Source organism: Solea solea, chromosome 17 (genome assembly GCF_958295425.1).
Source record: "Solea solea chromosome 17, fSolSol10.1, whole genome shotgun sequence".
Classification (NCBI taxonomy): Eukaryota; Metazoa; Chordata; class Actinopteri; order Pleuronectiformes; family Soleidae; genus Solea; species Solea solea.
Genome location: NC_081150.1, coordinates 17694555 through 17707105, shown reverse-complemented (window position 1 = coordinate 17707105; position 12551 = coordinate 17694555). Strand labels below are relative to the sequence as shown.

The 12551-nt window shown below is 41.2% G+C and overlaps 1 protein-coding gene across 2 annotated transcripts in view; it reads right to left on the bottom strand.

Annotated features, from left to right (window-relative positions):
• map3k5 (mitogen-activated protein kinase kinase kinase 5) overlaps positions 1 to 9276 on the bottom strand; it is a 76369-nt gene extending 67093 nt beyond the window's left edge. For both annotated transcript variants that reach the window (XM_058612927.1, XM_058612928.1), the window contains exon 1: positions 8207 to 9276. In XM_058612927.1, coding sequence (XP_058468910.1) covers positions 8207 to 8678 — 472 coding nt within the window. In that variant the 5' untranslated portion in view covers positions 8679 to 9276. The remainder of the gene's footprint in view (positions 1 to 8206) is intronic.
• Between the last annotated feature and the right edge of the window lie 3275 nt (positions 9277 to 12551).

Genomic DNA, 12551 nt, shown 5'->3' with positions numbered 1-12551 from the left:
GGTTTTGATCACTAACACTAACTTACAAAGTCCATGTTTCCCCTTAGCGACAACTGACTGGACGTTAAGCTGCTATCTTATATTTTTAAGTCAGGTTTCCAAAATACTTTTAATTAATATTCAAAAAAATAATCATTAGTTGTAGTTTTTTCTATTAATCAATTCAGTTTTCTCAATGTACATGTATGCGTGTTTGTTTACATATATCATTGATAAAAAAGAAACCAAGAGAAAAATGCCCATTAAAAGGTTAATTTTGTGCAAGCAACACATTTAAATATCATATGATGTATGAAGAAGAATGTTTTCTTATAAACAACGACTGATAGTAACAGCGAACGCGTCACAGACTCCATGCGCAGCTGCTCGGTGGTGACGATGAAGCGAGATACGGATCCACGCCCATGGTCACACTGAAGGAATGTCCATATGAGATACAGACAGTGACACCCACAAGCCACAGAAGTGACAAGTGAACACCAGCAAACCACTTCCTTTGCCTTTCTCTGTGCTGTGCTGTTTATTTCCCCCTCACTAACTCCTGCCTAATATTCCCACCCTTCAATATCTCAACATTTCTGCCTTTATCTGTTTCTTAAATGTGGTATTTGGCCTCATAGAGAGGATCACCAAGATTCGGGAAATTCGGTTGGCGCTACGGAGCCCTTGAGCAACGCACGGGTATGGGAACTATGCCAATATCGCATTTTGGCCAGACCTGACCTCCATGCCAAGTTTCAAAAGTTTTTATGCACGTTAACCCCCTCGAAAATGACCTGAAAGCCACGGAAAAACATCAACACTATTATAGAGAGAAGACAAACCCAACAGTTCACACAATGAGAAAGCACTAAGCATCAGTGGAGAGAGAGAAAACCTCCAAGAAATCTCTGATGGAACCAGACTCAGACATCTGCCTAGACAGGTTGCGGTGAAAGGGAAAATGGGGGACAGAGGAGAGGAGCGAGGGATTTACCAGCATAAGAATTCCCGACAGAGGCCGTTGCTGCTCTGAAATCCCATCAGCGACTTCCCCGTGCTAAGTTGTTTATCCTCGCTCTTGTTGACTCGTCAGAGGTCGGAGGGCACAAGGTCAGGAGGAATTACCCCACAGCTCACAGGTCACTCAGTGGCGTCTGGGAAGAGCGGCTCCACCTCAGTGCGTGTCTGCTGACGCTGAGTGAACACTGGTGGGAAGGTTGGTTTCATGCTGATATTTCTCAACAGGAAGTACAGCTTTGTCGCAAAATCGGAAGCTCCTCTTCTTCTTCTTCTTCTTCTTCTTCATAATATTGTTCTGGTGAAATCTGTGTGACGGCGGCAATTTGTCAGCAGCTTTTTCTGCTTTGATGTCTGTGCACGATCTAACGAGAGCAGTCGTTCAAACCGCACTCAGGTGCTTTTCTTCAAACACACACACACAAAACATGATGTCAGTGGATTATACTCCTGGATTAAACCCCGGGCTAAATCTCATTTAAGAGGCCACTTTGGAAAGATTACAGGTGGTGAATCAAAGAATCTCCTCCAGGTGTCATCACAGGGTTTGTTTGAGGTGAAAACGCAGAGAGAACGATGCTGAGACACGACGGACTTCATCACTGTTAGATTTTAGAAACCTCAAGGTGGCGCTAAAGGACATGTCAGCTTCCCAGAGTCTAGGGTTGAATAATTCATCATTTTATAAATCATCAGAGCAGCACTTACAGCCAGGGCGGCACCTTTCTGTGAATTTAAGGTTGGGAACTTAAAAGCTCTCTTTTGCAAGGAGGAAAAAATGCCTGACTGGTCATTTTCTTGTCAGTTCTGGAATCCAAACTTCTATAAAGACATAAATATCGGCGAGAAAACGTATTTCCCCCGTGTTTGAAGTGGCTCACATGCCTTCATACTGTAATCTCTGCAGGATTCCAACAATGTGCTCCTCTTCTTCCTCTCGGCAGCAGAGTGTTCTCAGTATTACAGCACAGAACATAAGCATGAGTGGACAGAAGGGGGGGGGGACCACGTCGTTGGCAGAGAGAGCGCTGAGTGCGGCCCGGACTCCAGCTCTCATCTCAGCACGACACGAGAGGTGAGCAAACACTGGCGTCGGCAGAAGCTGCTTTCACAGCGCTGTTCAAAAACCAAGTGTAACGCAACGTAACGACGAGCCGGAGAGATGGAGCTCTCCACACGGCACAGCATCACACCCACACGTGGATGATTGCTCATATATAACTAAATCTGCTGCATTTGTGTTATTACATCATAAAAGATTTGGGTTATTTTGACTTGATCAACGCCTGAGTCATTCTTGTCTTCCGTCAACAAAGCAGCAAATCGGTTACCTTTGCAAACTGGACTAACCTGTGATTCCTTCAGTCCACTTGAGTACGTCATTGTTCACTTCAAGTGGAATCCAACCCTCGCTGACTCTTCCACTTACATCACAACAGTGAAGGCAGAAACAAACAAAAACAAAGAATCCTCTCACAAAAATCTGTGATTTTTCTGAGATTACAGGACGTCATTCTTCAGATTATAGGGTTTAAATGTTCCCCCGATGGCCTGTGAAGGCCGTCGATTGATTGGCTTGTTGTCTGTATCTCCTTAAAGTCTGAACTCTGGAAACAGATTATCACACAGACAGAGAGCCACAGTTATCCGGCCTCAATTGGTCAGACACACATTTTCAAAAACACCAATCATCCTCCGCGTCGACCTCTGACACTGAGTCACCACAGACGGACGATGTAACCAGCACCTGCAGCTGCAGCTGCTTTCAGACGTCTCGTCTTTCAAGTGGAAGGTTGTGGGTTCAATTCCCGGCTCTGCTAGTCTACGTGCCGATGTGCCCTTGGGCAAGACACCTAACCCAACGTCATCAAAGACAAGAAAAGAGCTTTATAACTGAATACATGATTTAGAAATTTGACAACATGATCTTTTGATGAAGACACTATGGAGTCCCATATTTTGCAAGCAGTGCAGACGCCCCCTGGTGGCTAACTGCAACTTAGGCTAAGTGGAGACGTGAAACTCGTAGAAAAATTTGTGAAAACATTCCGAAATTCACATAAACTTAAATTTCTTCTGGCTAGCCTTGGCCTTCACCATTACCAAAATATAAATGAACATACGACTCCTACAAACGGTCTGTGAGACCTGTAACAAGAAATGGAGACTATTAAATCCTCAGGAAACATGTTTACTTTAGAGGTTATAAATCAAGTAAAAAAAGAAAAGAAGTCCCATACATTTACATTTTTGCAAGCAGTGGTAGTCGCCCCCTAGTGGCTAACTTCCGTCCTACTTCGGAAACTGAAAGGAAAATATTGAGTTCTTGAAGTAACGTTAAAATACAGTGGGGCAGATTTATTTAATCCCAATAAGATCATTTGCTCTCTCTCATCATCATCCTCCTCTTCCTCACATATTCTCATTTTCCTCCAAGTACCACCAGAGGAAGCTCGCGTACCACTGGCGGTACACGCGCCACACTTGGAGAACCACAAGTCTTTAGGAAAACACATTTAAGTAGAGCAGAAACAATTAATAAATCATTCATAGAATGATTAATCCTCTCCATTCACATCATTTATTAACCTGCAGCTTCCGTATCCGAGTCAGACGGGGACAAACTACAGCCAAGTGAATTATAGTCGTACAGTCTACGCGTGGACAATCAAGTGTCTGCCATCTCCCTCGCTGAATGTCGTCCTTTGTCCACAGGACCATGTGACGAGGACATTTAAGGACACGTGCGTCGATATTTGAATCTGGCAAATCATCTTTCCAAATAATCGGGCGTGCAGGAGCACGCAGCAGCAGCTCTGAGCTCATTGTTGTCTGCTGGTGATGATATCAAGCGCACACTTGTGCAGGAAGAGGATCAAGCAGTGTGTGAATTAACTGAAAAAAAACAACAACACACTGTGTCCCTGGGAAAATGCCTCCGACCTCCCATGAGGCCTGTGAGTAAATTTCACAGGAGGAAGAAGAAGAAGAAGAAGAAAAAAAGGAGGAGAACACGATGTTTGTACAACTAATAACACGATGTTATGACAAGCAGCAAAGTGCGTTTGTGTTGACCTGTCACGTCTTTACTTTGTCACCGTGTGTCCTCGCGATAGTGACATGATCTATTTATTTGATGTGGCCGCATCCAACTAAAACAAACTCTACATTTTGGAGGATGGATACATGGATTTTATTATTTCACTTCCTTTTGTTACATTTTCTAGAAAAAGCACTGAACATTTGAACTGGACACACACGTCGTGTGTAAACCGCTTTCTGATTATTCCGCTTCTTAAATGTGAATATTTCTTTGCTTCATATAAACTGAATCATTTTTGGTAAAATGTGCATTTTACATGTTAGCCTGTTATGCTGCATGTATTTATCTTATAAAAGGGAATAAATGTGATATAATCTGTCAAATATGATCCTCAAGGGTGAATTCACATTACTTTGTCACAAGCTTGCAGCTGTAAATCATGTTTTAAGGAGTGAAAAAACTGAATTTACGCACATTTACATGCATTTCAAGTGCGAAAATGGGAGTGAATGAGCTACAAACTGTGACAATATAAAGCAGAAGCAAGTGTTTGGTCCCAAGTAAGAGCTGTATTTTACATTTAATTGTTTTTTCTGTCTGCAAATTGTGAAATATAAGCCTTAAACTACATATAAAGGCAATGTTTTTTGTTGGAGACACTCGGGGAGATTATGTCAGAGTAAGTGTTTAAAAATGTGCTAACTTGTGTTTTTCTTGCGAGTAAAAACACTTCCTCTTTCTGATGAACTGCGCTTTTAAGACCTGTCAATCACACATGAACACATGGCAGCTGGAATCCGGCACAGGAAGCACTTAACTCTTAACCCTTAGTTAAGAGTTTCACTTTCGGATGAGTAGTCTGTTTGACAATTGATAATATTTGTAATAACGAAACAAGATTTCAGATGTTTTCCAGCATCTTAAATGTGAAAATTATTTTGTTTCTTTGCTCCATTTGACAAAAAAAATCATTTAAACTTAGACATTTTGGTTTGGGGACAAAACAAGACGTCATTTTCAGGTTTGATCAACAAATTTTTTTTAACATTTTCTGACATTTTATGCACCAAACAAGTATAAAATAATGGAAAGATTCATCATTGATGAAAACAATCATTATTTCTGATGAATGTCCTGAAAATGACTCAATCCTGTGAGTGTGGACATATTTCTACCACATTTATGAACATTATATCCTGTATTTGCACTTTTAAACGCATGGTTTTTCTTTCTGAAGATGTCCTTGATAATATATTTTACTAGAATCCATCTCACAAGACAAACTCAACTGTTTTTAAAGAAACTCAACTATCTCTGTGCAGAACCTGCTGAACAAACCCCGACTCTTCACATCTGAGCTGAATGCAAACACTGGCTGCTGCTCTGAACATCATCACAGCTGCTTTTTATTTCACCACAGTCCCTGGAAGCTCTGCTGCTTTCCAGAGAACTCCCTTCTTTCTTTTTTTTTTGGGGTGCTTATTATAAAACATTTCCAAGGCGATTCAGAGCCAACGACAGTGTACTACACACACAAGCCGTACAAACCAACGCAACGGGGGGAAAGTTGCTTCCAGTCACGGGGTTCAAAGCTGCTTTTCACTGCGCGGAGATTCCACTGGAAAAGTCTCAGCCTCACGACTCAGACCCATGACACTCCGGCACAATACAGGAGGTGCACAATGGAAGTGGGGAAACTATGCGTGTGGGAAAAATATTTTTAAAAAAAACCAAAAAACCCCGACCCCTCCTACGTTTTGTGGAGCAAATTAAACAAAATCAGACTTTTTTCCCCTATCTCTCACTCTCACACTGTGAGGTCCTGCACTCGTGAAGAAAGGTTATTACAATAAACAATTAAGCGATAAACATCAACTCTGAAAGCCATTGTGAGCAATAACAGTCAATAACAACATTCTACGTGGTATTTTACGCACAGAAACAGCGTAGAAATACATGTGTAAGGTTATAAATCAAACAGTACCATGTTTCCTATGCGTGACGCGCACGTGCGGGACTTACGTCAAACGACGCGAGACTGGGAACGTGTGAAAATAAACGTGAGAAAAATATAAACATAAAAAACACGGACACATTTCCATCAACTGACGGCCGTCACGTGACGTCCGTGTTCAGGGAGCAAACGCAGCGTGAGCACGGACAGAAGGACAGAATGTGGTCACAGAGGAAAAGAGAAATTCAATTTCCCAAAAAAATAGAGAAGTGTCTCTATTTTAGCACTAAATGGACTTTCACTGGGTCATTTGACTAATAATGAACCTCGAAAAGTGGTTAAAACTTTACATTAATGTAGTCAATTTGACCTATTTCTACGTTCTCAAAGAAACTAGATTGTATTGTTAAAATTTTGTCGATAAAGTTTTTTGGGGTTTTTGGGTGAGTACATATGCAAGTAGTTATTTTATGTTTACATTTACTCCAAACCTGGCTGTCTCCATGACAACATCAGTGTTTTTATTTTTATCAAGATAAGCAAATCATTTAAGATGACATTTGTTAAATCATCTGCTGGCGCACAGATACTGATGCTGGCGGGCCAGTTTTGGCCCACGGGCCACCAATTGCTGACCACAGATTTAGGCTCTTAATTGAAAGTTAAAGAAACCTGTTGATTTATTTATTTTACGGACAGAAAACGACAAACATCTGTTCGACATGAAACTATTTCACACATCTGTGGTTAACGGCACCTGGGAAATGCTGAGTCAGCATCATTTCTTACTATTGTCTCCTCATTTCTGCTAATTTCTCGGTCACTGACTCATGACATTTATCAGTCAAACAGTTGGACACACTCAGCATTTTCCCCTGGAAATGCACACGTTCATGAAAGGTATTTATTCACTGGTATTGACTTATCACCTGGTGCTCACTGTGACACAGCGACCTGTCCTGCAGGCCACTTCCCAACAGCAGAGGGGCGGTGCAGCAGAGGTGCGACCTTTAACCCCCTGAGAAAAACCTAGTTTGGAAGAGAGAGGGACACGAGCATTCCTGCAGCGACCATGCACGTCCCAGGTGTATTGATCTCACAGTGGAACCATGATAACAAAGAGTAAAGAGCCAGTGTGATGATGCATTTAGAGCGGTCATTGACCAGGGGTCAGGGGTCACAGGACACTTTCTGGGTCCCCCAACCCTTCAAGTAAAGCTGCAGTACGTAATATTTGGTGATTTTTTTTTGTTGTTGAAATATCACGATGCTGTTTTAGACCTATACAACACAAAACCAGTGCCAGAAAATCACTTTCCAAAATGTTTCCATGATACAGTATCACACCTGAAATAAATCACGATATATCAGTGTATCGGAACTGTCTTACACACCTGCTGCTGCCAACCAGTGGTCGGAGGCTTAAATGCAATAAAAGAGCTTCAAAATACAGTATTGCTACACAATCACGCAACGAGATATCATGATATATTAGTGTATTAATACTGTATAAAACCCCTACAAAAAGACATACTGCCAACTAGTGGTCGGAGATTTAAATACAACGCAAAACCAGTGCCAGAAAACCACTTTCAAATAATGTTTCAATATCGTATAGCGCTTTAAAGAATTTGTACAATATAACACAGAAAAATGCCAAATTATATGAGTGTATTGACACTGTTTCACACTCCTACAAAGGTCTGCTGCCAACTAGTGGTCGGAGGTATAAACCGCACACAAAACCACTGTCAGAAACATTTACGATATCTCAAATAGAGAGTTTCGAAGAATACATACAATCATGTCATGAAATATCACAGTCCATTAATGTATCAGTACTGTGTTTAACGCCCTACAAAGACCTACTGCCAACTAGTGGTCGGAGGCTTAAACACAACACAAAACAAGTGCCAGAAAATCACTTTCAAAAATATTTCCATATCATATAGCACTTTAAAAACAATTGGTACAGTATTGACACTGTTTTACACTCCTACAAAAGTCTGCTGCCAACTAGTGGTCGGAGGTTTAAATACAAGACAAAGCCAATTGACTGGAAACGATTTAGAGCCACAATTCACCACATTGAGAAGGATTTCTCACTTTATCATACTATTTACTGTATATCCTTGCTATCATCTTAAGATGTTGATTTCAACTGTTAGATGTATTTCTTGGAAGGTTTTCTGTGTGCGTCCTCGACTCACCCGCGTTGTAGAAGCTGTCCAGCACTGTGGTCTCCCCAAAATCCAGTTTACTGAAGTGGACCGTCTCCAGTTTGCTGCCCACCGTGTCGCACGCGTCCTTCAGACACTGCAGGGCCATGCTCTCCGAGTTGCTCTGCTGACCCGCCTCGCCGTTCACCACGTAGGCGACGGTCACCGGTCGGCTTTTGCTTCCCTTCCCGGTGGACAGCAGCCCCCCAGACTCCAGCGGGCAGTTCCCCCCGGGTAAGTGGCTGTACCCACTACCGGCACCACCACCACCACCACCACCGCCGCTGCTGCTGCTGCCCACCATGGAGTCATGCCAGAAAGTCCCTGCCGCGGGCACCCCAGCTGGGTCCCCGCCACCTCCAGCACCGCCACTGCTGTCACTACCGTGGGCGCTCTCTTTGCCGGGACAAGACGCAGCAAAGCAGGGCACCTGTAAGGAAATCCCGTCCTGGTCCTGGCTCATCGTGTTTCTAAGTGTCACTCAGCGCGTGGAAGTGTGGGTTTGTGATGAGCGGCTCCTCCATGGAGAGAGGCAGAGAGGCAGAATTACGCACGGCGGCGGCGGTTACCCATGTAGCCTCTGCACACACACACACACACACACACACACTCACTCACATGCACCCGCCGTTTACACGCAGGTAAACAACACTGTGTTGGCTAGATGCTAGGCTGCAGCTCCACGGGATCCTGCATGTCTGCCGTGGGGTGTGCACACGAAGTCACGACAAAAACGCGCAGGAGCGAAATCCGCGCATTGCTTCCTTCCTTCCTTCCTTGGTTCCTTCCTTCACTCCTCTCCTTCTCACTGTGTCTGAGCTCAGATCTCACAACAAACTGACACTGCACTTCCAGAAGTTGAGTAACAACACGCCCCGCTGTCTGCGCAGGAAACGCCCACAGCAGCGCTGGTCACGCAGAGAGTGGAAGAGGAGCCCGCAGTTCCACTCACACCAAAACACACTGTGTCACGTCTGGAAACACAGAAACACACACACACACAGAGAGAGAGAGAGAGAGAGAGAGAGAGAGGGCGACTTCAAACAAACCCTGCCTTGTTCTGTTTCCACTGTTATCTTCCCGTCTGCACTCACGCACTGGGCGGGGAAACGCGAGTGGGAGGAGTCGGTGTGTGTAAGTGGGCGGAGACAATGTCACCAAGTTATGTGGAGAGAGGAAAAAAGGAGCAGTTCACTGAAAACTGAACACTGAGCTCATTCAGAGTTAGAATAAGACAAAGTGCAAATACTGTTACTATACTTAAGTACAACATTCATGTAAATGTACTTTACTTTGTTATTTTATTTACATTGACAGCAACATTTCCTCTAACTGTCTTTGTTACTCTTTACTACCAAATAAAATCAGAAGAAAGAGTTGGTATTATGGTCTGTATTTATAGGGAGCTTTTCTGGACTACAGTTTTCACCCATTTACACACTGCAACATGGGGTTAAGTGTCTTGCTCAAAACTGGCCCGCCAGCATCAGTATCTGTGTGCCGGCAGATGATTTAACAAATGTCATCTTAAATGATTTGCTTATCTTGATAAAAATAAAAACACTGATGTTGTCATGGAGACAGCCAGGTTTGGAGTAAATGTAAACGTAAAATAACTACTTGCATATGTACTCACCCAAAAACCCCAAAAAACTATATAGACTAGCAGAGCCAGGAATTGAGCCCACAACCTTCCAGTTGAAAGACAACTCTCCCTGCCACTGAGCCACCATGGCTCAACCTTTTCACTTTAAAAACTTAAGAACATTTTCATATCATAGGAAATGACTTTTGCTACTTAAGTACACTAAATGTCATAGATTAGATTAGACTTTAATTTAAGTAATATTATAAAAAAAAAAGTGACTTCAACTTCCTCCAAGTCATTTTCTGGTAACATACTTTACACAAGACTGTAAATAAGAACTCTGTTTCGGTGAAGACACTGGTGAAGACAAAGCACGTGTATGAAGCACAAAAAATCATGAAGGAAACCACAGATGCTGCAGATGCAGATGCAGAAGTGACAGGCAGTGGTGTACGCAGACATTCCAGGGGCACAAGTGAAACATGGCAGTCCCGACCTTAACCCTCTTATGACCATCATGATGATCAGGCCTTTTATTTTGATTTTATGGCTGCAGAATTGTCGAAAAAAAAAAAAAAAGAGGTCAATGCTCTTTTTTGAGTGAGCGCTTCATTGTGCCCCTTGTTGTGAAGATAACATTCACTTTCAATATGTGACAGTTTAGTAATTACAGTACACGCTGGTGAATCTCGTCTGGGATTGGAAGCTCGTACCACGGAAGTCCTGAGGTTCTACAGTAATGACAACTATAAGGGCGCAAAGCTCTATTTCTCTGCTTTCCTGTATCCATCTTATATTATTCAGCCATCTTCTACCGCTTTATCCTCCACATGAGGGTCACGGGGGTCACAGGGGTCACTGGTGCCAATCCCATCCGATATAGGCTGAAAGCCACATTGTCAAAGCCAGAGTGTCCAATTAGCCTAATCCCCAAATCCACACGTTTTTAGACTGTGGGAGGAAACCAGAGAACCCAAACAATAACATTTATTGAAATATAAAAACATATATATATATATATATATATATATATATATATATATATATATATATATATATATATATATATATATATATATATATATATATATATATATATATATATATGTCTTTGCAACAAGAAGACCTGGGTTCACTACCCGGTCAGAACAAGGGCCTTTCTGCATGAAGTTCTCCCCAGGTGTGCCTTTGTTTTTGTTCTGGGCTCTCCAGTTTCCTTCCACAGTCCAAAAACACTCTACATTGACTGCAGGGGACAGTGGGGGACACATAGAGGGGACACATAGAGACACCCATCCAATCTCACACTCACTCACACCTACAGTCAATGTAGAGCGTCCAAATAACGTATTCTCTAATCTGAATGTTTTAAGAATGTGGGAATAAGATGGAAAAAACAGGCAAACCACACTGAAAGACCCTTGTTTCTGTGAGGCAAGAATGCTAGCCATTATACCACCATGTGGCCCACAAATGAAATGTAAAATAACAGATAAATGAGTATTAACAACAAAGCTGTTGTTAAACTGAATGTAGTTCCCTGCCAATTAATTCTGTCTTTTTTGTATATATATATTTGTGTTTTGTATTTGTAGTAGTGTAGTGGAGGCAAAGACAATTTTCCATATGTAGTCACGATAAAGTTTAACCTTATCTAAACTCTCTAAACTGGAAGCGATTTATAATGTTTCAAAAATCCATTATGCACGTTTTATTTGTCCATTAATCTTCAAATAAACTATTTAAAGCATAACATGTTGTTTTCTGTTTTCAGTCTTTAAAACATCCTTCATTAAATGTTAATATTTTTTTTCAGTTTCCTTCTGTGTGAATGATGTCACCTGACATCACGTTGGTTCTTTCCTGTCATAATGAGGCCATCTCGTGGGTGAAACGTGTCATTACAGGGGCATTTTACTGTCACGTGGGTGTACCTAATAAACTGAAACAAACAAAGTGTATTTTAATTAGTTTAGTGTGTTCCACAGATGCTGATCAGCCGTTTTGGAAAACGTGGTTTGAGTTATACACACACAGATGTTTCTGTGACTCAGACAGGACGACGCCTTGTGGTTGGAGCATGTCATTACAGGAGATTTATTGTTACAGTAGTGTACCTAATAAAGTGGCAATATAATGTAATTTAATTTCTAATTATTTTCCCTCATTGATAAGAATGAAGTGAAAAAATAAGGAAAATACTTTGTCATTATAGTGCAATATTACAACTTAAATTATAACATAAATAACTTAAAATAAGAGGAAAACTATTATGAATTGTAATGTGTTTCATTTTATAACCAATAAAGACTTGTTTGAAGTTGAGGATCATTTAAAATTAGTATTTTTTTTCATTTTGTGGTTCCGTCACTATAGGGTTAGGGTTAGGGTTAAGGTTTAATTCAATTTAAAATGCAATTTTTAAATGAATGAATGAACTATAAGGCAACAACTTAAGTTCAGGCCTGATATCATAGACTTTTTGTACATACATGTATTTAAATTTATATTAAATACAAAAAATAATTATATAAACTTTATAAAAAGTTATAAAATTACAATTCAAATGCAATTGTTTGTTTTTGTTCTTTCATCTCACGTTCATATTGTTTGCTATTGCAGTACAATGCAGCTGTATGTAAACATTTTCTATCATGTAACTCTATAAACTATATATAACTGTATTTTTTATTCTATTTTAATCAGGACGCCCAATTTCTTATTTACAGTTTGGTTAAAATAAGACAT